General features: G+C 36.0%; 2 protein-coding genes across 3 annotated transcripts; one reads left to right on the forward strand and one right to left on the reverse strand.

Annotated features, from left to right (window-relative positions):
* Nucleotides 1–7757: 7757 nt before the first annotated feature.
* Gasz (ankyrin repeat, SAM and basic leucine zipper domain-containing protein 1) lies at nt 7758–12988 on the forward strand. Its single transcript, XM_028311971.1, has 8 exons — nt 7758–7918; nt 8249–8360; nt 8675–8803; nt 8970–9196; nt 9990–10249; nt 10696–10947; nt 11898–12126; nt 12775–12988. Exons 1-8 carry the CDS (start codon nt 7844–7846, stop codon nt 12928–12930), a joined length of 1440 nt encoding a protein of 479 aa, XP_028167772.1. The 5' UTR covers nt 7758–7843; the 3' UTR covers nt 12931–12988.
* A 3599-nt stretch (nt 12989–16587) lies between these two features.
* Nucleotides 16588–24434, reverse strand: Hsp21.4 (heat shock protein hsp21.4). Of its 2 annotated transcripts, XM_028311954.1 has the most exons (4): nt 24011–24380; nt 20618–20671; nt 18200–18380; nt 16588–17462 (listed from the first exon to the last, which is right to left on the reverse strand). In XM_028311954.1, the coding sequence occupies exons 1-4, from the start codon at nt 24196–24198 to the stop codon at nt 17268–17270; spliced, it is 618 nt and encodes a 205-aa protein (XP_028167755.1). In that variant the 5' UTR covers nt 24199–24380; the 3' UTR covers nt 16588–17267. The 2 variants fall into 2 exon arrangements, with proteins under 2 accessions (XP_028167755.1, XP_028167756.1); XM_028311955.1 differs by lacking the exon at nt 20618–20671 and having other exon boundaries at nt 24011–24434.
* Between the last annotated feature and the right edge of the window lie 47 nt (nt 24435–24481).

Here is a 24481-nt window from a genome sequence, read left to right on the forward strand (position 1 = left end):
CGTCCAGGATTGAATATGTCAGGCGCAGTCCGGCAGGTCACTTTGTTTGATTGAGGTCCCTAATACATTCAGTCCATAAATATTATTGGAATTTAGTCCAATCTACTTTGAAATCAAATGCTGAATTTGTGAGCACTTAGGCAGCCACTGGCCGCCATCTATACCAATATACATATGAGTTTAGGGATGAAAATGATGTTACTAAAACTTAAACGGACGTTACACGTGAAAAGTGAAAAGCTGATACTTCTTATATGACATTTATTTAAACAAGTTTTCAAAGCTTGTTTAACTTTTTGTAATAAGCCCCTATATTTTATTACTCACCAAATTGAAAAGTAGAGTTTATAGGTAAGTCACCTTAAAAGTTTTCATATAAGCAACCACCAATTTAAAAATTCCATTATCGACCACTGAAAACCCTTAATAAAACAAGCATTTACTTTTAGAACGCCACTAGTGTATCGCACAATGGTCTCGGTATGGATTGAATTATGGAAGAGGCGAAACTGGGCCGGTGTTAGGACAAGGGGGGAAATGGAAAATGTGTGTCGCCAAGTTGCGGCCTAACAGCTCCTGGACAGACTACGCGTAATGGATTGATCAGATACCGCTTTGAGTACGGCCCTGTCGATACACGCCGCTACAGAAGTTCCGATGGAAATTCTGCGTCACCGAGATTGTAAAGTTTGATTATGGAAGGATTTGCTGTAATTTTATTGGTAGGGCTGAAAATAATAGTTTTTGTTGAGCATAGATTATAAGAGATCCTTCAGGAGTAAACGCCTCAAATAGGGTAGGATAAGAAAACTTGACCCTATGTAAATTCGGATACTCTGCCTGCAGGCTGGAACGATGAAAAGAAAATGATTTCCGCGGTTAAAAGCATCTTATGCAACAGGAGGTACAGTTGTATACCTTATGCCTTATTTGTAATCAACTAGAGTTAGTTCAACTCACACAAAGATGAGGAAGAGTCTAGTTCTTTGTTCTATGTTTATTTCTTTAAAAAAAGATCTATAATATCATATTTATTTGAAACAATAGAATAAATAAACAACATCAGCTAAAATATTGAAGTAATCCCATCGAAACCTATTCCTTAAGCGCTATTAGTACATCGGCGACTATAAAATAAAAGAAGTAACTGGAGATACTGAGTCGCTAGTTCATTATCCAAATGGACTACAGCTATTTGATCCACTTATGTGATTGCCTGCAAGCATTATCTCTCCTCTACTGAATGGAACCCATAAGTCTACCTCGTAATTCTCTCGCTTCTTACAATATCTCTACCTAAATAAGTTAAGTACATACGTATGCACATAAATTATCCATTCATTTTTCCTTCGCAAATTAATGATATAAAGAGAAAATATGTAGAGTCAATACCAAGAACAAACAATAAGATGTGAAATTAATAAATTCGACGTAATATAAGAAAAGAGCGAAATCAATTTATCGAAATGATTGGAATTGTTAACTTTTATCAAATACTTATATTGGAAAATTAATAATAACATTATTAGTTTTGCATTATTAAAATAAATTAAGCGTTTGAAGTTTCAGAGCCAACCAACTGAGGTAAGCCCACACACACTAAGGTAACTGAGCTATAATAAAATTGTTCCCTAGCTATGTCTACGCTATTTCAATCTTTATTGAAATCATATTTTATATGGTTTCAATATTAACTATTAAAATTCTACCCAACTTAACGAAGACCTCTGACTTGCATGCAACAGAAGGGTCAAGCAACAACTCTATATTAAGTATTAATAGAAATAAAAGTTTCTATATTAGTACTAAAGAACTTAGTTTTTAGATTCCGAAATAAAATAACAATTTTCTATTAACGAATGGTATTCATACGATTTTGATAACTATCCCCAATCACTTCCATTGAATCAAAGGAGTCTAGAAGGCTCTGCACAAATCAGCAAACACAAGATAATGTCCAAACCAATCACTTAGCGTTGACTCCACCTCCGTAACTTATACAAAGAGCTCCTCTCATGTATTTACAGGATCTATATAATTTGCTGCATGTGTTTCGTCGTCCCTCGTAAAATTTGGTTTATGGTAAACAGGCTATCGTAATGCGGGATCTTGCTGATTGTGATAACAGTAACTTCTTGCCGCAAAAGCGTCTGGAAGCTACGATCCTTTTATTATATTGCTACCTACTTCAGCGATAACGGAGCAGGCTTTATCAGAAAAATGAATTAATCAAACGCCAACGCTGCTGAAAGTCATTCAGCACATATTATTAGAGCTGCAGAAGCCATTTGCAATACTGTAAGAACCCTTTGAACTGTAGAGTCTAGGGAATTTAATTTGGTAGCAAAAAGATTTATTATGTGCTTATTTTATTTTCAATATTGCGACAAGGATATTTTATATTTTAGGGTGTGATGGCCTCTGAAAAGAGAGCTTGAATCGATCTTGAATTCTTGATTGATGATTGCATTTTTTATTATTGTCGATTGAGCATCCATTGCCTTTCATGACTTGATTTAACCGACGAGTACCTAGAGTCTAGGTTTAGGTAGTCCAGACTTTGATTCATCAATTTTATAAAAATCTATACTACTCACATAAGCAGAATTTTATGCACAGTGGGGTATTGTAGAGCCATAAATAAAACAGCTTTGGTGTGAGTCTCATAAGTACATTTTCCAGAAGTAAACAAGTAATTTAGATAATCCAGACCTGGCCTATATTTGAACCATTTATTATTCTAATACTTATTGATATATACGAATTTGATGCATCAAAATTCTTGTAAAAAATATCCTGCTCTTAAGAACCTCCTTAGAACCGTTATTACTGATACTGTTTCTTCATTAAACCGCGACTTAAAACCTTAAACCGCATCGGATTTTTCCAGTGCGACGCAAGGGAGGCCCGGTCTATTTCCTACAATTATTCGTCGGAAATGAGATTTCGGATTAGACCGCCGACTGATGAAGACGCCGCGAGATGGACGGTACGAAAAAACAATTAAGGGTGGAATTAATATGATCGCTCTTCGAGTCGCGGATAGCCTGCCCGCCCAACCGTGGCCCTCGACTGCGTATCAACATACTCATAAACAACGGCTGAGAACAGATCAACGTGATGTCTTAAAAGTGGGTTAAATTGTAATTAAAAATAATTCTTAAAAGAAAATTAGAAAATCTGTGTAAAGAATCTGGGCATTTCTACGGGGACGACCGATCGANTCAATTCCGTGTTCATTTTCTCAATTCGGAGCTCTCTCAATTCGATGCTTAACATTTCTCATAAACCACTTCACAATATTTAGTGACAATGCTATTTTTACATTCAGAATGGAGTAACATTTATTTTTTTGTATTGAAACTACTTAAAAAACTAAATATAAATTTTAGCACCGAATTGAGAAAAAATACACCGTACAGTAGAAATGCCCATCTGAAAACTGTCGACGCTCTTCTATGAAATTATCATTAAACTGCGTTTTTGTAGAGCAGATTTACCTATTAACTTAGCAAATACAATAAAATACCAATACCGAACTTTCCATAACGTTTCTTTGTCCTTATGTGAGCAGAAAAATAGGGCAAAATGCTCGACAGAGCAACCACCTATCCAGTAAATCACAATAAGTCATCAATCAGCAGCTAACCACAACAGACCCCAGCATCCGACCAAAAAGCCACAATCAAATGACCCGTTGAAAGTTTTCTAAATTGCATACAAAATGTCTTCCACAGACTTGCGGGCTCCCTGACGGCTATTACTTACAACGCAATATCAAATTGCTTTCAATTTATTTCGCAATTGCCGTCTTTGAGTTTCGCTTTGTAGGGGCCTCTGACGTCGGTCCGAGGCAACAATAAAATGTATTCGTCTCCGGAATGTTTAATATGGGGAAAAGTTTAATAACGCGTCCGGGCGGGCGGCGAGCGGCCGGTCAGCGCGGCTCAGCCGGCCCGCTGCTATAAATCAAATCTCTTACCTTCTGCGTCGCTATGAGAAAAATCCTTATTACATTCGAAAACGTTTTCTTTGACTCCAAATAAAAAATTACGATCCAATTATATTCGCTACTTACGAAACGCACACTCATACTGATAGTGTCCGCCCTAGAGACCCAACTACAGAGATTTCCCTTGTTAGTGACCGGTATCACAGACGTTTGATAAATTGATGATACTGAAATCTTTTGTAGAGACAAAAACACACTTCAATGAGTAAATTTTGAAAATATTATTAATTTTCTTTTCATGCATTGTTATTGCAGCTCAAAGCTTCCGCATGAATAAGTCACAAAGGCGCCTATTAAATGTATATGCAGAGGAAGGATGTTTGAAGAAGCACCAATGAGAGTTCGCCATGTCAGCCCCTGAGGCGCCATGGCATATTCGCATCATTAGCAAGCGACACCTGCGAGCATCTCCCCGTCTACCGTTACGACTCAACTGGGACTTCGTTGCGTTGCGGCATTGTAGTTTCGCTATCGTTTGCTGTGCTGAAGCTGAAGCCGATACAAAAGGTGGTACAAGGGCGGCGATGTATGACGAACAATGCAATTGTTGTTTGCGGCTAGACGACAGATTGGGCTGTAATGCGAAACGGTGTGACTGTGGCTCATCAAGGCGCAGCAGCGGAGCCGGCCTGGAGCCCGCCGACGACACAATGGCTCCCTGACGTTAATTAAATGTTAACAAACGCCCTCGTCGCCTAATTGGAACTGTTGCCTATTATCCTTACCTTCCGACGCGGAGAATGACTTCCAAGCTCGAGAACACCACTTCAGACTTCTTACTCGGTGTTCTTCAAATTAAGTGGCAGCCAGAATTATTTTCTTTGAGCATCATTAACTACAAATAACGATATCTGGGTACCTAATAAGTTAAGGTAACTAGAGCAACGTAGGTATTAATAGAATCATGTTAAAAGCCACAAAATTTAATTGTTTCTTATTTTAAAAGGTAGGTAAAACAGTCGTGGATGGACTACAAACTCTCTCTCTCTCTCTCTCTTCTGCTTATGTGACGTCGAATTTGTTAATTGCTGATGAATATGATTACATTGATTAACTACTTAACTATGAAGGAATTTAATGGTTGGAAATAAAGTTTTGCTTGTTACATAAGATAACCATTTGTTTATCTTCCTATATCTACCTTACGACTCCATAGGTAAGTAAACAATTAAATTCTAAGAACAAGGCAATATAGTTAAGACGATCATTTTATATTTATCATTTTCACGAAAATGGTTAACAGTTTACGGAACAGAAAACACTATGTAATTAGACATTTCTTTACTCAGCTTTAATTCACAAGAAAATGAAATTGGCTCGCCTCGTAATGGGCCACTCGAATTAATGCCTCCCTTTAATTAGCGTTAAGCGAAGTTCTTGCGGAAGTGACGCCTTGCCACCGTAGACCGTACAAAGTGTACCTACCAACCCACCGACAACACTGTATAATAGCTTTTTGGCACTCGCAAGATGAGTTTGATTGGGAATTAAAATAGCTTTGCTAATAAATAAGATATGCATGCAGCTCATCGTCGTGGGAATAGCTTTTAAAAAGAACGGCTTTTTAACAAGTGGAAATGTGAGATTTTCCTTTAGGAACCGTTTGTAGCGACATGTAAGTACTTAGTAGTACATCCTAGAAGCTTGTAAGTAAAGCGCAGCTATACAGAAACGTAAGCTCTATGTGGGTAGGTAGGTACACTAAACTTTTAATGAGTTACATAATGTACTTAAATTAAATACCTATTTAGGCACGGTTTCCCAAACTATGGGTGGAGCGAACGGCGAACATTGAGTGGGCCCTGCCTGTAGAACGACTAACGATCTCGACACACCACCCTACCGATCCAACCACTGGGCAGCGGGTGAAATTTCTTAAAGGTGGATCCCGAGTTTGGGAACTTGTATTAGATGAGTCGTAGCCCAGACAACTTTGGGAACCACTGTACTTAGTATTTAATAAAAAAAAATTAGTTAATTATTTTATCGAGAATTCATACTAAAGTGCTAACATATAAAATGCTCAGGTTAGCACAGTAAAATTAGGCTGTTGATTCTACCATGGAAGTGTCCAAGGGCTTCTCCGACGAAAGTCACATGATGTTCTCTTCTCAGCCAGCTGGCCGGATATATCACAGCCATAAACATGGCTTTAATGTAGGTCTGCTATAAAACAATTGTTTACGTTTCCTGGCTTCAGAAGCTGTGCATCTAAATCAATAGAATTTTCAGGTTTTTTCAACCAAGTCCATGAATTAGAATAGGCTAATACTTAATCCAGGATTTACATTAGCAGCAGGCTCTTTAAATTTTGCTACGCTTACGCATTGAAAAAAATATAGTCTGGTACCTACCTTAGTTGAAACAATAAATTTAAAGTTGAAAAACTGATCAAACTGAGATTATAGTAGCGCCATCTTTTGTGTTCAACATGTAAGCACATTCGTCTGTTCCAACGCTTTCTTTGCACTTCTGTGAAAAAAATCAAGTTGTCACCAATAGTTTGTCTATGGAATCTACTTGTCAAATTGCCTGCTTTGATTTCATTGGTGTTCAAAATTTGTCTAATTAATTCAAGCACGTCATTGGACGGCTTTTCACTAAATCGAATGTGATTGGTTCTTTTTAAACCGATATTGTCAATTGACAATTGTCAACAACAACCAAATGTGACAATGTCATGTCTGATGTCAGTTGATGTCAGTGATCAGGGTGAAGAAACTTCCATACAACGGTCATCGAAGTGAAACTTGCTTCCAAACAGCGACATCGGTGAATAAATTCAAATACTTTTTAACTACCCTAAAACGCTCTAGATGTCGCTGCTCCTGTTTCCTTCATATTTTCATTTTTTTCTTAATTAAAATATATTTGAGAATATTGTTAATTACAATGTGAAAACTTTTTTTAAATGAAATTAATTTGTTTTAATTTAAAACTGAACATTGACATTTTTGTTATAATTTACATAATAGAGTAGTAGAAATTACTATTTAACATATGGCAACTTTGTTTTTCCTCCAAAATGGCCGGTGTTGTTTTTGTTAGGTTGAATTGAATGCATTATTGTTTTCTTAGCCATCGTTTATGAGTTCTGTGGCCCTATTAAAGTATTGAAGAGTCGAGTCAAATTCAAGTTCATTCCTTCGTACCTGCTGCTGTTCTGGTTCATCGGAGTTTTGTTCGTTCCTTCGTGAATCGCGAAGAAACTTTCTGTTATGTTCACAAGTGATCTGAGTTTTCTCAATGTGCTGTGTTCTGTGTTTAGTGTTGAAAACTTTGCGAAAAGACGCTTTTGGTGTATAATATTATGTGTGTTCATAAATAAAGTAAAATTATTAAATTCAAAAGTTTTTGTTTACTTATTTGCATTTCCATGTGCAATGTAGAATTTTTCCAAATACATTGTTTTGAAAATACGTACACCATAAAGATAAATATTTTCAAAATAATGGATTTGAAAAAATTCTACATTGTACATCATAAAAACAATAATTCTTTGAAGGTTATGAGGGCCTATGTGTGCGTGAACTGTGTGTATGTGTGCGTGGACTTTATGTATGTATGTGTGCGTGTACTATGTATGTATGTGAGCGTTACGTATTGGTTACGTACGTAGGTTAAGTACAGGGAATTTAACACCAGGCTATCAATTAGTAGGCTCAAAAATTTGACAGAGAGGGTTCTCTATTTCCTATGTATTACTTTTCTCACAGATCATATCTGTGACTTTTCTCTATGTCAGTGATGAGTGAAATTGAAGAAAGCTGGAATGTTTGAAAATAAACTCAAAAATATAAATTCCATTTCTTTAGTAAATAGAATAACATCATGGCAAATTTTAGACCTGCAGGATTATCGGATGAAGACTCGGACAGTGATGATTATGGATTCTATGAAAAGCCGGTTCGTAACGTTCAAGTCTACCAAATTGCTGATTTTACTGAATTGTTCATTTAACTTTCATCTGATTCTGTTGAAACAGTACCTAGCTCGAAATATGCACGATCACGTATAATAATAATATTCTAATAACATTACTAATTCAAAGATTTGTCCAAATACTTTAATGGTATGATTTACTTTATAAAGCCATTAGATTTGTAATATTCCGTACTTCCAATACACATTTCCTAACATCTATCACATACTTACCGGTTGATATTGTGTGATTAAATTGAGAAGTAAGTAAATCCAGGGGTTCATTCATGACCTAGACTTGTACTCATTTTTCAGGCAAGGAAATATCATGTGCCACAAGTAAGTGTACGTAAAACTATTGAAAATACCTTACAAACCGCTATTATCAATGGGAATGTCAAAGAAGTTGAGAAAATCGTCACTTGTGGTACGTAATTTCCATTTATATTATGAATTCCGCCCGCGGCTTCGCCCGCGTGGAATTTTGTCTGTCACAGAAAAACTTTATCGCGCGCGTCCCTGTTTCAAAAACCGGGATAAAAACTATCCTATGTTCTTTCCCGGGACTCAAACTATCTCTATGCCAAATTTCATCAAAATCGGTTGCGAGGTTTAAGCGGGAAAGCGTAACAGACAGACAGACAGACAGAGTTACTTTCGCATTTATAATATTAGTTGGGATTCTTTGAACACACTCTTAAAACAGCAATTTTTGATAATTTTTACACTAAATAATTTCAGATTTGCACAATAATGTGAACTTAAAGTTGGATAGTGGATGGACTCCATTAATGCACGCCTGCTTCCACGGACAGGACAAAATTGTGGATCTCTTATTAGAAAAAGGCGCTGACCCTAACTTACATGCTGGTAAGAAAATGAGAGTGTGGAGCTAGCCTTTCATAAATAAAGATGACATGATAATTAATAAAAATTCAGTTTTTATAATTAATAAAGTATTGTTGCATATAAAATAATTATATCTGTTTTATATTCAAGTCTAACAATATTTGATTCTAGAAATGATGTGTTTCAGATTCCGTCACTCCTGTTATGGCAGCTTGCTCAAATAGTAGCGCAAATAAAGACACAATTTATTACATAATAACTAGATTAATAGATAAAGGTTGTATCCTGAATATTGGTGATAAGTACGGACAAACTCCACTCATGCGTGCCATAGGTAGCGGGTTTGTTGCAGTAGTTGAAAAATTACTAGGAGAAAACGTCAACATAGAAATGAGAGACCAACAAGGTTGGACAGTAAGTACAGTAGAAATGTTTGCTTAATAGTAGTAAAAAAAATTGTTTGCATAAAACATTGTTTGAAGTTGATAGTTATTGTTTAGCTGCTAGAATAAAGGCACGTTTTGTCAAGGCAAGAAAAGCACTCAATTCGGTGATTCATTTCATGGAATTTAATGTTGGTTCACTTTAAAACTTAGATACACAATCTGTGGCAGCTGAGCTCTGTTTTCATGTTTTTATTCGAGAATAAATTTTATAATAATACTTACATTAACTTAAAATGACTTAAAAACTAAAATTAAAAAATTACTAATTATAAAAACTATTTACAAAATAAAAAATACTTCACCCCCAGCGCCGCAGTCTTAGAATTAAATTTTTCTTTATATTTATCCATATTATGCTGCATTGCAAGAAGCAGTTAATTTTATATTGTATTTGAAATAGTGCAAACGTAAAAAAAAATTCACTGCCAATTTTATTGAGTAATTTTTGCCCCTTTAACTGTTAATACATTTAATAAAGTGCTAAAGGGGTTAGTTATAATACCATAGCATCCATTGGGTAGTTTAGTGACCATTAATTTCATATGTTCCTGCCTTCTCATTAAGTTTTGCACAAGGGCTGTTACAGCCTGTGAACACCACGTTTTTTAAATGCGCGCGTATTTCCTACAGAGCAGTTTGTTTGCGTTTGTAACATGGTTTAGCATTGCATCTGTTGCTTAAAAAACGTGGGTGCACAGGTACTAAATACGCTAAACAGTAGTGCTAATAGACCAAATCTCACCTTAAAAAGTTTTCCACAGGCATTATTCTGGGCAGCTCACCATAATCAGCCTGAAATCTTAGAAATGCTTATAGCTAACGGTGCAAGGCTTACCGAAGTTGACAAATCAAGTCGGACAGCTTTGGATATTGCTATGTCACATGACCATGTAAATGTCATTGAAATTTTTAATAAACACATGCAAAAGGACACGTCTGATGTAGTTGAATATTGCAGTACAGACATCGATCATATTAGGTCCTGGTTTGATTTTTACCCAGGAATTAAAAAAGGAGATAAGTATGTGAACAACACTTGTATTTTTATTTCTTTAAATACAATGTGACCCATTGGTAGGTGATCAAACAAAAGGATTCTTGGGATAAGTTGTTGCATTTGAGCAGTTGAATCAATCCTTTTTGTTTGATCACTCACCAATGGGTCACATTGTATAATTTAATTCTTCACTTACTAAACAGTGCCAGTGTTCTAAAAATTGCAAGTATTTTAAGTAAATTGAATCATTAAAATACCCTAACTATACTAATTTTACTACCCATTACTATTATATACCCAATACATATAAAATAGAGCTTTTACTATAAAGTCTATAGCTATCTCCAATGTGCATCTGGCGAAGTATTTTTGAGACATCCTGTATAGATTTTGATCTTCTCTTAAAATTTTATGTGTGTTCTCATAAGTTTTTTATTCAAAAATTAAGGCTATATCTCTTCCCATTACAGGCCAAATTATGCTTGTGAAATCAGACATCTTCTCTATGGAATGAGCTGTGAAAGGTTAACACCATTGATTGAAGCCAGTGGAATGGATTTGAAAACCTTTTTGCTCATGGAAGAACATGACATGATCAAACTAGGCGTTGACATGCCATACGAACGCCAAAGATTGAGGATAGGTCTGCACAATTTTCATGTAAGAGGCTGGAAGCTAAATGCTGTTTCTGGTTTATATGCGCGCAAAGTTGAACATTTTACGTGAGTATTTAAAAAAATGTACATTTCTAAATATATAAAAGGAGAAACTGACTGACTGACTGACAGATCAACGCACAGCCTAAACGGCTAAACGTAGGCACTTGAAATTTGGCAGGGACGTAGCTTAGGTACCGTAGAGGTGCACTAAGAAAGGAATTCCCGCAATTCCCACGGGAACGGGAATTAGCGGGAAAAACGGGATTCACGCGTACGAAGTCGCTGGCGGCCGCTAGTTGTAATATAAAACATAGATTCTTACAACCCGATTAAGCTAACTGCGCACCTTGCTGGAATGCGACTATCCCTCCCACTTACCGAACACCTCCCCGCGTTCGCTTCGTCCGTACCAGAGCGTCGATGTGACGTCACGTCTGCCAGGTGCGCAGTTAACTCAAATCGAGTTGTAACACCGGTAATGTTGTAACAAGTTTTAGTTGTTGCTTGTACTATAAACTGAATAGGCTAGATGACAAAATTTCAATTATTTGTCCGTCAGACAGATAATTAAAAAATATTAGACTCATATTTTTTATTTTCTTTCATTATTATAATAACAGTGCTACATCGAGTTGAAATGGCGCGTTACGTCACGCTTGAGTAGATTTTTTACTCAAAAGTGACGTCACGCGAAATTTCAACTCAATATACTGTAATTAATTATTCTATTATGAAAAAAATTAAAAAATATGTGTCCACAATTTTTTTATTATCTGTCTAACGGACTAAATAGAATTTCGATTTCATTACCCAGTCATCATCCCTATGTGTTCTCCAATCCGTATTTAATATTCTGTTTGCTACCAAATTGGTAGGATTACATCATATTATGTCACGAATTCGATGTTCGCATTTTAAGCAACGGAAGCTTTAATTTTGATGTCATAATATATCTATCACTTGCATCAACTCCCACGCACATCACAAATTAATTTACAACTACTTATTTTCAGTGTAATAGACTGCCTAACATCATTGGGCTCCCACCTACAGCAAATTTATGTTTTGGACGCTACTCTACAATATGTCCTACGGGAATACAACAAGATTCAAAATCAAATTAAATTTGAGCCTCCCGACTCACCGCTCCTTCTCAAAATGAAGACTGCTGCCAAAAAGATGTTGACCAACATCAATAGTATTAGACGCGAGGTTAAAGTTATTAAAAATGTGCTTACTAAGGTACTTATCTCCTCATTTTCTTGCCCGTATTTTGCAATTTTCCAGTGGTTTCCAGTCTAATATTACCTGCCCTTACATCTAAAATGAAAAACGGCACCTTTGTATTAATGAGGCCTAAAGCGTAACTAATCGCAATCAGTCACAAGCCGTAATAATACCTGAAATTACAACATAGCGCTGTGCACTTATTTACGTCGGCAAATGCTTTGCGAATGATGACGGCCAGTGGGTTATGTGGGACTCTCCCCGCCAGAAGGGCGGGACTTACCCACTAAAACCCGTCGGGTGTCCTTCGGAGCCCAATGAAACGGAGCCACGAGTTATTGTAACTAACACATTCTTCCTCCCAAGTGCCAGTTTTAAAGTAGTCCTATCCCTCTCCATTTACCTCGTAAGAAAATAGAATACCAACTTAGTAGAATACAACTAGGTACTAAACCTATGATTGAACATCATTGAATCTATACTAATATTATAAAGAGGTAAAGTTTGTGTGTTTGAAACGATTTTAAAAATTATTTCATCAATAGAAAGCCACATTATTGCTGAGTGTCATAGGTTATATAAAAAACTTAAAAATTCCACGCGGGCGAAGTTTACCCATAACTTTCCCCATTTCCATTATCAAGGACAATAAAATGCTTTCAGATAAACAAAAACAACCCTCAACCAGCGGATCTCATCAAAGAGAAGACTCTGCAGGAGATAGCTGCGGGCTACGCGACCGAGGCGTTCTTCGTCTGCTCTCTGGGACTGCTAGCGTACCACGCCAAGACCTTCATTTCAACATTTTTAAAGAAATAGATAGGTACTGTTCTCGTTATTGTTTTTCTATTATATTTTTCAAAAAGAATCTTGTCATTTAAATTTTATAAACTTTTAATTTAAATTAATTGTAAGTGTCAGGGTGATTTTGAGACATATCGATGATGCGTGAGTTGCGTTTCAGCAGCGACTTATACAGAGTGTCATTTTTATACCAGATCTAACAAAAAGGATTGCTTCTACTGTTCAAATTAACCGGAGTTCAAATATTTAAAAAAAATATAAGCTTTCCATATTATAAATATGTAAATTGTCATTAGCAATCAGTCATTTATTTAGTATGGAGTCTGAACATTTTTATTTTAGATATTGTACCTGCTGGAAAAGTTGTTGTATTTGAGCAGTAAAGTCAACCTCTGTTGTTTGATCTATTATAAAAATTACACTGTATTTATTAAGATTATTATCGTGATCGCACCAATTAAGGAATATTGTATGATGCTGCATTGCATCATTATATTCCTGCTAAGAATCTATTTGTGAGCTATGTGTAACTAAGTTTGTTCTTCTTAAACAAGAACATTATTAACAGTATAATAAAAACATCAATTTAACTTTGAAGTCCTTTTAAATAGCTTTGAAGTACAAAAAACAATGCAACAGACGGTTATTCCCAGAAATTCAAGCATAATGAACGCTGTAGTCACAGTTAAAACTGGCGATGCGTTCATTTGACCTAATATTCGCACAATTCGTTACTCACCACACCCATCGCTCCGACAATAATTCATTCAACTTACGAGATGCACCGCACTGATGTAACCGGGAGATTGAAAATTATGACTGTCGTTTGCTTGCACATATCAAACAGCCGACCTTGTCAGTTATTTTTGTCTAATCCATTTGGCACAGGATCAGGATTCCCTTCGGCGTTAATTAAGATTTGTTAGAAATTCATTACATGATGTCGCTACAAAGTAATTTCGACTATTATTAATAATGCGGCCGTGTCAGTCGTAATTAGCGAGGAGCGTCAGCGCACCGACATAAAAAATGACGCGTTGACAGTCATGAATTTAATTTGTCGATGACCTCATGTGGATGCTATTCTATTTAAAGTTTTAAATATTGACAATCGTTACTGGCCTTAATTTACAGACCCACGAGTATTTCCATAACTATAAAGTTATTTGTCTTGTCTTAATTGAAATGTTAATACAGCATTCCCGTTTTTCTTACGAATTTGTACGAAAAACGGCACATCAAGCTGAAGCTATGTGGCTTTTTTGTAGTTTTCATATCAGTCAGTTGAAATCTCAAGCAATATTCCTAGAGCCCCAAAATTTTCAGCAGCCGACGGGGATCATACTAGAGACATTGATGGTAAATTCTTCTTCCTCGGTCCCTCACTGATGAAGATCGCTACTACATATACCTAGTGCTCCTCCATTGACGGTCAATGGTCATGCAATAATTGAGTATCGAATCGATGGTCCAATCCGACAACTACCGAAACTGTTCAGCTATTGTCGCCTCAATGTTATTATTGTTGTTTTGTATTATTTCATTAATCGTCATTGGTTGTGCAATTTCAATTAGTCTCAAATATTTTACACTATTAATTCTGATCCATTGAATCGAAGTCTTTCAGACTTGCTTTAGTTATGCTCTTGTTTAACCTTCACACTCAAACGGTTGGTCAAAAAAAGTCGCAAGGCACGGGAGATCGTAGATTCAAGTATCGCTTTAAAGCAAAAATCCTAAATAGGTACTATTTAGTTCTCTTTATACAGAATGTTTTTTAGACTTGCTCAAATAAAAGGAATGATTGTATTACTCGAATAAAATTGCTTTTCACACAGGACCAATATCCGAATTAACTAATTGATGAAACGTCTCCATACTGACTGATGGTTGATGACAATTTGTATGGAATTTGTTTGTTATCTTCGGTCCGTTGTTGCGTTTGACAAGTAGAATCAATCCTTTTTGTTTGATCAACCATAAAAACACCCTGTATGTATTATCTAGTTTCACTTTCAAACATCGTAGTAGCTACTCGCTTAGTTCTAATTGCAGTAGTATCCGACCCTTTGTTTCGTAATCCACTTGGGAAACAATGGCCATTGGTATTTAGCAGGTATTGTTGTATAGCGATAGTTACGGTTGATGGGCGTCGTATGTGTAGTATATATAGGGTGGAATGTTGTAATGCCACCTGAAGGGAAAGTACTCATAATACTGTGGATAGCAAAGGACAATGTTCATTTCTGGCCTGGCGTGGACAAGCTGCTAATGAAAATATGAATTTGCCAAAAATTTTTAATCAATTTTTAAAGTATTCACTTAGTGTAACTTTGTATCAATTTGCCTTTATAAAAATCCTTTTTAAATAGTACTTTAAGTGATAATTACAACTTCCTGTCTTTAACACTCAATTCAGTGTTGCCAAAATGAATCTTATCGGTAAGAATCGATTCATATCGATTGTTTTTCGACTATGACAAGTAGTATTTTTTTAAATACGTATTCATTAAAATGACATTTTTAAAACGTTTTTAATATTCCAATAACACTACCAAAAATATTTAAATAACTAAATGAAACCTTATTTCACACACACCTTATTATACACCTTATTTCGAGTCATCAAAAAATACTATCGATTTTTATATCGATTATTTTTATTCATCACCACATTATTAGCATGGCAACACTGAAAATATTGTCACAGCTGTTATCTGTCCTGTCATTCGCTTTGTTTTGTATTTTTCATCGTGAGTGTTGTTTATTTCTCAAAACCAAGTCTTTGCCAAAATAAAAGCAGAAGAGTGTTGTATAAGTTTCCCTTTTGACGACTTTATTTTTTTGACCATGGTCCTCGATGCTTCCCTTCCCGATGACCCTGGCATACTCTCGAACTACGAATCTCACTCAACCAATGACCAATGGCTCACTTTCGGACATCGAACCTTGCCTAAACGCCGACCACGGCTTACGTATGGANTTTAACTCGACGATTTCCAAAAATTCGCTTGCCACACCCGGGAATCAAAATATAATAGAATATTTTCTTGGAGTAAAATCTATCTACAGTATTAACAGTACCTTCACCCTGTATAGACTGTTACGGATAGTTCTGAATAAATATACCTGCTTTGACGTGTGTCGAAAAACAGTTGGATAATAGCTTACATCCAAAAAGTTGTATTTCTCCTTCGTGAGCTTCGTCCTATTGATTTCTATAGTAGATAGGTACCTATTGTGGGTAAGTATACTTTCTATTTCTTTACTTGTTAATTGGGTGCCTGTGTCCATAATTATACTTTTTATCTTTGTTGTAATCGTTAGGTACATTATTTACTTATTTTGGGTTTTCGGACTGTTGAGTGAACAAGTGATTAACTTTGTAACAAAAAGTAAGTAGGTAACAAATTCTTTTGTATGAACAATCATTACATGTTTATTTCTTTGTATAATTTAGTTTTTTATTACTTTGCATTTAATCTGCAATGACTTTCAAAAATTCATGATTAAACTTCAGCCAGATTAAATGTCATGTTATTTAAATTTTGTTACCTACCTACAGCGTTTATGTTGCATATTTTAGGACTTATTTATTATTCCAAATCGTTCTAACCGTCGGTGAGGTAGATATACCGTTAATCGCTGGATGTTTTAAATAATAACAGTAGCTTGGTTTTTTATGTTTTATTGACATTTAAAACGTTCGTAACAACTGTTTGTACTAAAATATAAATGTGTATCAAGTTAAAAGCTGTTAAATTTGTGTATCGAAACAGGCTGTTATCGCTGCTGGCAGCAGGTTGTGTTAAGCAAAAATGGGCTTAATATTTACCTACAATTAAGACACTTCCAATCGTCGTTGTCATAGCCAATTTTACGAATAATTACTTTTCACACCAAATACAAATTGCACAATATAATATCAATGAACACGTTGTAAGCTCTTAGGCCATTCGTTTTATCTATTAACATCTCGTGTTCTTAACGAAACAATCACATGATATATTACTAATTTTTCTAAATCCTTTCCTACAAACGGAATATCCAAAATAATATCGGGAAATGCATTAATGAATGCACAAACTCCTAACAATCACAGTGAAAGCAATGTCACTAAAGCAACATTCAACGTGAACAGTGCGAGACGCAACTGTGCTCTACAATGAATGATGAAATAGCTCAGTAATTGACCAATAACAAATAAGTGTTAATCAATTTTGAGATTCTCTATAAGATTCTAGATAAAGATGAGAATATCGCGAATACTCCTTACAGTAATAATAAGACGTAAATTAAAATAAATTATTAACAGTATGGAATAGCTGCGGCCGTGTTCGCTGGTGAGTGGCTCAGTGTTTCTGGATGGGGATGTTCCTATCGGTGATGGCGAGCTGAGGGAGAGGCGCCTCCACGGTGAGCACTCCGTCCCGGGACAGCGAGGACTTGATGGCCTCAGGGTTGGTGCCTTTGGGCAGCAGGAACTCGCGGTTGTACTCTCTGTAGACGGACTTTGTGTCAGACTTCTCCTCGTGTTTCGCGTGCACCTGGAAAAAGGTAAAAAAAAGTATTTTAGTATGTCTTTATCCGTTGTCTGGTAACCATAATACAGTCACGAGCAAATAAATGCACAATGCAAAGTATTCCATTGCAATTAACTTAAAACTCCAACGAAAAAGTATCCATTCACTTCGTGCCTGTACAAGCTTTAGTTTGGGACTAAATGGTGCAGTGTAAAATGGCCAAGAATATTGATTATTATAATCGCTAAAATAAAACACAATCGCGACCTCCATTATACGGATTCTAATCGCCTGCGCCCAACATTTTTGCATGTCTGAACAGACATTCGTCAACCCCAATAAAAATCGAAACTGCGTACACAAAAGCGATTGTGAACGTTGCTTGGCATTTTGCCGGCGCCGGCAAGTTTGAGCCAATATTTTTTTACAATTACGTATACTTATAAATAGATTCATTATTTTTTGCGGATAATTAATCTTCATTAGACCGAAACGAAACTGAATAGCGACTGTGTCGACATAGTAAAAAGGTGACATTTTATCGTCAAAGTAGGGGTTGTGTTTCGTTTTTAAATTAAATGTACTGAGCGTTTATTAACTTTAAACCAAAACACGTAAACATCCGTTTTTGGCGCGTTATTTTCGCATTTTTTGTTTTAATTAATCTACTTACACCAAGATAACAATTATTATCTTCTTCAATTAATTAACGAGTTCATGGTTATTTTGTTTATAGACTAAAATGATCTCGATAAACTCACCAATAGTTTGTTGTCAACGGTCTTGACGACGATTTCTTCGGGTGTGTACTGGCTGACGTCGAAACGGAGTTTTAGTGATTTGCCGTCACCCTCATCCTGGATCAGGGGGGAGTTCAGGCTGTCCCAGTGGCTGGGCTCTGCCAACTGTCTGCTGTCGCTGTGTTGTGACGATGTAGTGGAGCTGAAGATATCATAAATGGCAATTTATAATACATACCAATAGGTTACAGTATTGGACATACAATAGAACCTGCGGAACACCGAACGGATTTCGGCTCGTGTTCATATTTGACTGGCAAAATTTTTGTTGATAAACTATTAATAGATAAATATCGCTGCAATAATTATCACATTAATTTTACTAATGAATAATGTTACAAAATCATTATCTAACGCTTAACATAATTTGGTAAAGATCAAATCTTGACAAGCTAATATGAACATGAGCTTAAATCCTGTCACATAACATTGTACGAGTATTAAATTTAATTAGTTATTGCTAATAACCCCAGTGCTAATCACATTTTCTTGCACTTCGTGAACTCAAGACGGTTTCACCTTGAGATTATACATAAGACATTTATTTTTGTGCATCGTGAGATTACATATTGTTAGAACATGTTATTCTTCAGTTTGTGTTTAAGAAGTATTGCATAATACCGACGTTATTAAATTATAAGTGAAAGATCGTGATTTAACACTTCATGCATGCATTTTTCATGATTTCAACCCTCGAAATATTCAATCCTTTTACGAACACTGTACATTACTACGAAATATACGCCATTCCATTGCAAAAATTACAGTAAACCAAGTAATAATTTCAAATAGCAGTTCGAGTTTATTTTTTGTATACAGTTTTTATTATGTTCATAAAATTCCTAAACATAACATACAAATTGCTCTTTGCAAAAAATAATGAGAAGGTATTTTACATACACATACTGACATGCAAAACGCTAAAGTCCATGTTTATGATGCATTAAAGTTTAATTGGTTTGCGCAAGCCTCACTAAATGCTGTGGCTGAACGACACGCCGTCGGTCTAGACAGTGAAATCATAACAGAATTGATTGAAACCTGCCAACTACAGTGAAACTCATTTTTAACTGGATTAATAATTGTGCCTAACTACTTAAATATGTATTCAAGAGTGTGTTTTATTTAGCATAAACAGTTTGGATGGAAAGCCCCAATAGAAGTGGAATCCGAATTTACATTTTATCTTCTATAAATAAGGATGGCCATAAAATCTAACGGGCAAACTCGATTTTCGCAATCTTTGCATGTTTTATGCATTGATATTTCGATGGATTTGTATAGATTTGCAAATATTTCCGCATCTGCAATAGATTTATCATACAACAGCTGATGTCATGCCCATGAATGAGATACAAGGCCAGTGTCAACAAATGAGCTCATCGATATCATAGTAGGTGGGCATTACTTACCAATGTAATTTGTTACCGATTATGTACTTATCGTTCGCGAAAGGTCACCTAAATTGTCAGTAGCAGGCAAAATGCCATGTATTTTCTACTTTATTCGTGTTTCAATCATGAAAAACAACTCTACATTTCAAATAAATGTTACTATTGCACTCATCAATTAATTTTTGGCATTCAAGGGTGAAATGAGTATGTTTTCCAATTTCAAAATATTTTACTAAATAACTGTAAGAAGAAATTGTATTTTGGCCGCATTTCTAAAGTAAACGACAGATACAGCAGGCAGACATATAAAAAAAGATAATTTGCATTTGCAAACGTCCTCTAGATAAGCATTTAACTACCTACTTAGTTCTCTTGGTGTCATATAATTTAAGTCTTAAATGTGCACGTGAGAAAATAAATAAATCCAAGAATTAACTGTCTCACGTTTAAGTCTGTAGTTATATGAATACCGTAGCTGTATACCTGCAATTTTATTCGCACGCAGGTATAAAATGAGAACTTTCAAATGTACCTTCATTTTTTGTGTCATTGCATTCTTTTGTGTAAGAATAAATGTGATATCATGAGCGATTTAAAACCAGTAAACAGCCGCGCCAAGAAATTCAATGTAACCTGAAAAATACTGCAATTTCGTTTGCAGCAGACTTCTACAGATATTGATCGTAAAATCGGTTTATTTATTTTCCTTACAGCTCAATGCTGCAGTCATAAACATGGACATTTTATTTCTTTAAATAAATATAATTTACCTAACCCACTACCTACCCATCACCGCAGTTTCAAAAAATAAAGATACGTTAGTTATAAAATAGTGATTAGTAATTTTTAGATAATTACATATAAGAAGCGGATAGTTACATATCAAATGCTAAATAAACATCAGCACTAATACACAAATACATGCAGATAATATTATAGGATATAATATACGATTACTGAAGTGCATCGATACTTTTAGATTTACCTCTCTGATGACTTGGTTACTCCTCCGGAGGAAACAGATTCGAAATTGTAAGACATGCAAAAAGCAATATTTGTTGTTAGTTTTATAAAGCTCTTATATTGGCCAATTTGTTGTTTATTGATTATAGGAATTAAAAGTTGATACCAAAATGTAAAGCCGAGTATTTTAATTATCTTATTTGCATTAGTTTTAGGCAATGAAATTACTGTTATTAATTCAATTTAAATCATATTAATCAAACAGTAGAAACGTATTTTATAATAATTTAATTGGTACCTAATGTGAATAATAAATAATTACTACTAGAATAAATTATTACTAGAATACGTTAATTTAAGCAATTACCTACATTAATAATCCATAAATACTAAAGTATTTATTTATTCAATTATTTAATTATAATGCATGATAAATAAAAATATTGCGTGAATTTGAAAAAATATTTAATATTCAAAATATACCTACATATTTATTTGTAAGCAGTCATTTGAAGTTGTATGCCTTACAATTTGTATGTATAATAAACAATATAAATTACGAGGGCGGCACTGAAAATTTCGGGAATCAAGGAAGTGAAACAACGTTACTATTTAAAAATGTATTTATTGCTTTTTAAAGTATTCACCGCGAACATTGACACATTTTTCCATACACGAAACCAATCATTGAAGCAACCATTGCATTCGGAAGTTTGGGTCTCCAAAATGGCCGTTTTGTAGGCTTCCACAGCTTCTTCAGGTGATGAAAATCTCTGACCACGCAATTTATTCTTAATTTTAGGGAATGTATAGAAATCATTAGGGCTTAGGTCGGGGCTGTACGGCAGATGGACTAATAATTCAATGTTTTCTTGCTCTAAAAACTCTTTTGTTCAGTGCGCGGTGTGAGAACTCGCATTGTCGTGATGGAGGATGATGCGGCGGTTGCAGTTCTCTTTACGGAGTTCAGAAACGACCTGTGGCAAACAAATGCTAGCATACTAATCTGCATTAACCGTTCTTTGTCCCCCAAGAGGAATAGTCGCAACATGGCTGGTTTTGGAGACAAACGTGGCCACCATTTTTTTGCAACACTCCGTGAACGAAAAATTTTTGTTGGCTTTAATTCATTTTCGAACACCCAAACTCGTGACTGGTTTTTTGTTTCGGGTTCGTACGCGTATATCCATGATTCGTCACCTGATACGATGTTGTATACAGCATTTGAGGATCCTGCATGTAATCTCCCGAGAGTTCTGACGCACCAAGTAACGCGAGCCGCTTTTTGCTCTTCACAGAGCGAATGCGGTATCCATCGGGAAAACAACTTTTTTACACCTAATTGTTCATGCAAGATTATTTGTATTTGACTCATGCCAATGTCTAAAGTTGCCTGAATTTCGCGGTATATCACATGTCGATCTTCTTCAATCAGCTTACGCACAGCATCAACGTTTTCTTAGGTGACTGCAGTTTTTGGACGACCTTGACGGGGATCATCACTGAGCTTGACACGTCCACGTTGAAATTCAATAAACCAGCGATAAATTGTGGTTTTGGATGGGGCTTCATTACCAAATGCAGAAATCATCCGGTCAACACACTGTTTTTGTGTTAAACCACTTCAAAAGTCATAATAAATCATCGCTCTTGAATTTTCTCGAGTCAATTCCATTTTCTCAACGACTAAACAAGTTTGACAAGACCTTGTGATACGACCGAGAATCTTTTTTTAAATAAATAAATGGTATACGATTTTTAAAACCCTGGAGTTTGCAATTAAATAGATTTTAATATGACTGGAACAGTGGAACTATTCCATTCCCGATACTTTTAGTGCAGCCCTCGTATATTCTATGTGATAGGTATGTAACGAGTACAATAATTTCAAAGCCAAATATAATAATTTAAATCGTGTATTGTTTAGCACCCACATAATAAATGAACATGCCTGCCGAGACTCTTTAATTATGCAAACAATACGTAGTTTATGACGTCAAAGTACACAGCAGAGAGTGATTATACATATTTGTCCAAAACGCTTTGGTCTCGTTAACTTCTTTGTCTGTGTCAACAGCTGCTTTGCCTAATATGTACAGTCACTTGTTTCTAAATCATGTTCCACCCACACATTCAGAATCACAAGTACCCTGCAAGAGTATGGGCGGACCAGTCACCAAATGCCCACACTAGAGTTGCTGAGCAATATCCTAAAAGCATTTGATGACGACATTCATTCATGGTGTTTACTTTTCTCGTCATATTCCAATTGGTTTGCTTGGCACATAATGTTTAGCATTGACCGGCGCCTAACACTGTTATTTAACCCTAAGCACATAGATACTGGTGACGATTGCGTCACCTGTCTGCTCGTGCCTGAAACATTACCAGCTCTTTCCAACTGGGTCATGTACACATACTGTAAACATTGCTTTCAGCGCGCACGAACATAACTTTTAACCACCCACCATGGCTGATAAAATAATCGTAAACCTGTTTTCGCGAAGGCCTGCCTACCTACAAGGATTCTCAAAAGTGGAATGCAGCAATTCGTTGCACGTGTTTTATGAAAATGTTGCAACTTGTAAGTAGAAAGGTTTCGAACTTTCTGTGAAACATTGTGGGTGCTTTCAAATAATACGCAGCAGTGTGATATGTTAGCATGGCAGCGGCAATAAATTCACGGAGATTGCGTAACGTTGATGTAAAACGCTGTACATTGTGTTTACAATTTCACACATTCCTGTGTTTTAGCAACAAAACGTTCTCGCTCAGAGCCGGCGCTGCGGACGCTATTTCTATTTATGACATCATCCCGACGCGGGCTTACGTATCGCTGCACGCTTTAAATGGACGCGACTGAGATGTCTGCAGTAGATGCCGTTCCGCGGAATGATCCCGAATAATGGGTTTTGAATAAACTTTCGTGGAGTCACCTCCGAGGTCGCCCGAAGTGGGCGACACTCTTGCGAAACCCTCACGCTCATTAATTCAAGATTCCCTTTTAGGAAAACAGGGCCGGTAACGTAACCGCTGCGATCGGAATAATAATGCAACTTATACATAACTGCGACTTAACTTGACTCAATAAGTATAATAACTGTACTTGTTATATTGAGAAATCTTGACTTGTAGGCGATGACGTTCGTTCAGTTGGTAAAAAATATTGATTACTTTTCAGGCATGCCTTTCAACCACGTTGAGTTGTTTTATGTTCGAATTTTGTCAAATGCTATGTTCTTCTACCTACTTATATCTTATAAGTTAATCCAATCAGATTTATCTGGTAAGGTTAAGTAGAGTTAATCAAATCAAAACCTGTTAACTTTAGTTAATGCGGGATAATTTTCATTATTTTATTAATTTAAAGGTAATAACAAACTTTACAAAACTTTTAAAAGCTCAAAATAAATACCTTGTTGTGCTCTTGAAGAAGTTATTGCTTTCTCTGTTCATGAGTTCTGATCTGAATTTGCTCATTTCCTCTTCCATTTTCCTCATTTCAGCATCGAATCTTTCTCTGATGCTTGAGAATTCGGTGTCGATGACAGAAAAGTCACCTAGTTTGATGGGGATGTTCCTCTTGAGACCACTGTCAGCCATTTTCACGTATGTAAAGTGTTGAAACTGCTGAAACTAAACAAACACTGGCGGAATAGTTCTTGTGTAAACACGGTTCACGGTGTTGTTACGCACTCGACGGTAGACAAGGCAGCACTGATCATTAGTCGAGACTCGGCGCCAGGGGGCCTGCGCACAGTTTTAAATAGCCTCACGTTCGAACGCCGTCGCAGACTCGCTCGGCGTCACTCGGCATCGGCCCACACTTTGCTTCTCGCTCATTCCAAGTCGATTATCCTCGCCGAGATACCCGCGACGCCGACTC

Source organism: Ostrinia furnacalis, unplaced genomic scaffold, assembly GCF_004193835.3.
Source record: "Ostrinia furnacalis isolate ACB-3 unplaced genomic scaffold, ASM419383v2 OfSCF3663, whole genome shotgun sequence".
Taxonomy (NCBI): domain Eukaryota; kingdom Metazoa; phylum Arthropoda; class Insecta; order Lepidoptera; family Crambidae; genus Ostrinia; species Ostrinia furnacalis.